This window comes from Bison bison, unplaced genomic scaffold (assembly GCF_000754665.1).
Source record: "Bison bison bison isolate TAMUID 2011002044 unplaced genomic scaffold, Bison_UMD1.0 scf7180017864516, whole genome shotgun sequence".
Lineage (NCBI taxonomy): Eukaryota > Metazoa > Chordata > Mammalia > Artiodactyla > Bovidae > Bison > Bison bison.
In genome coordinates this window covers 9,375,764-9,376,679 of record NW_011495069.1, presented here as the reverse complement: position 1 = coordinate 9,376,679, position 916 = coordinate 9,375,764, and the positions used below count along the sequence as shown (strand labels likewise).

Here is a 916-nt window from a genome sequence, read left to right as displayed (position 1 = left end):
GCCTTCTCGCGGGCCAAGCCATGAGCTCCTCCTATGTCAGGTGGAGTTGGGGGTTCACCAGAGGGGGCCCCCCAGAAGAGTAGCCCTGCCGTCCTCCCCAGGGAAAGAGTGCTCCACGGGGGGGGCTCACGCTGAGGAGCTGGGTGCCCACGGGGAGGCCAGAGGGGGCTGCACTGTTGGGCTCTCTGACATGTGGGGGACCAAGGCAGGCCTTCCAGGACGGGGGACTCAGGAGGGAGCCTAAACTCTTTGTCGGAGCAGGGACTCCTATGGGAGCCCCAGGGCTGAGCAGGGGCGCACAGTCCTACCTTGGAGAGCAGTCCGAGGGGAGGAGGAACTATTGGCCAGGTGACAGGATTCATAAAAGGCCCATTTGGAGTGATTTGAAGCATACCAGGATGACTGCACTCACAGGCAGTCTCTTTGGGAGCCACTGGCGTGGGCAGAGGTGGGCCACACACTGGGAGGACCCAGGGCCGGAAGCCAGCGTGCTCCTTGCTCTTGGTTTGCAGACCCGCTGGCCTATGAGCCCAAGGCCGACTTGCCTGTGATCACCATCGACCCAGCCTCCCCGCAGTCGCCTGAGTCTGTGGACCTGGTGAACGAGGAGCTGAAGGGCAAGGTCCTGGGGCTGAGCCGGGATCCTGGAAGGCTGGCTGAGGAGGAGGAGGACGACGAGGACCCCGATGGGGGCCTTACGATGCGGACCAAGGAGCCCTCATCCCCGGGCACCGACGATGTTTTCACCCCGGCACCGAGCGACAGCCCCAGCTCTCAGAGGATACAGCGCTGCCTCAGTGACCCAGGCCCCCACCCCGAGCCTGGGGAGGGAGAGCCTTTCATCCCCAAGGGCCAGTAGCACGGGGGGCCAGCGGGCGGTGCCCTCCCACCACGGACTCTCCCACCAGAGCTAGGG

At 65.1% G+C, this 916-nt stretch overlaps 1 protein-coding gene across 1 annotated transcript in view; it reads left to right on the top strand.

The window, feature by feature from the left end:
• Window positions 1-910, top strand: part of SLC9A1 (solute carrier family 9, subfamily A (NHE1, cation proton antiporter 1), member 1) — a 93,322-nt gene extending 92,412 nt beyond the window's left edge. Inside the window, exon 16 of the mRNA XM_010830255.1 lies at window positions 513-910. Within this exon, the coding sequence (XP_010828557.1) occupies window positions 513-859 (347 nt within the window). The 3' untranslated portion in view covers window positions 860-910. The remainder of the gene's footprint in view (window positions 1-512) is intronic.
• The last annotated feature ends 6 nt before the right edge of the window (window positions 911-916 follow it).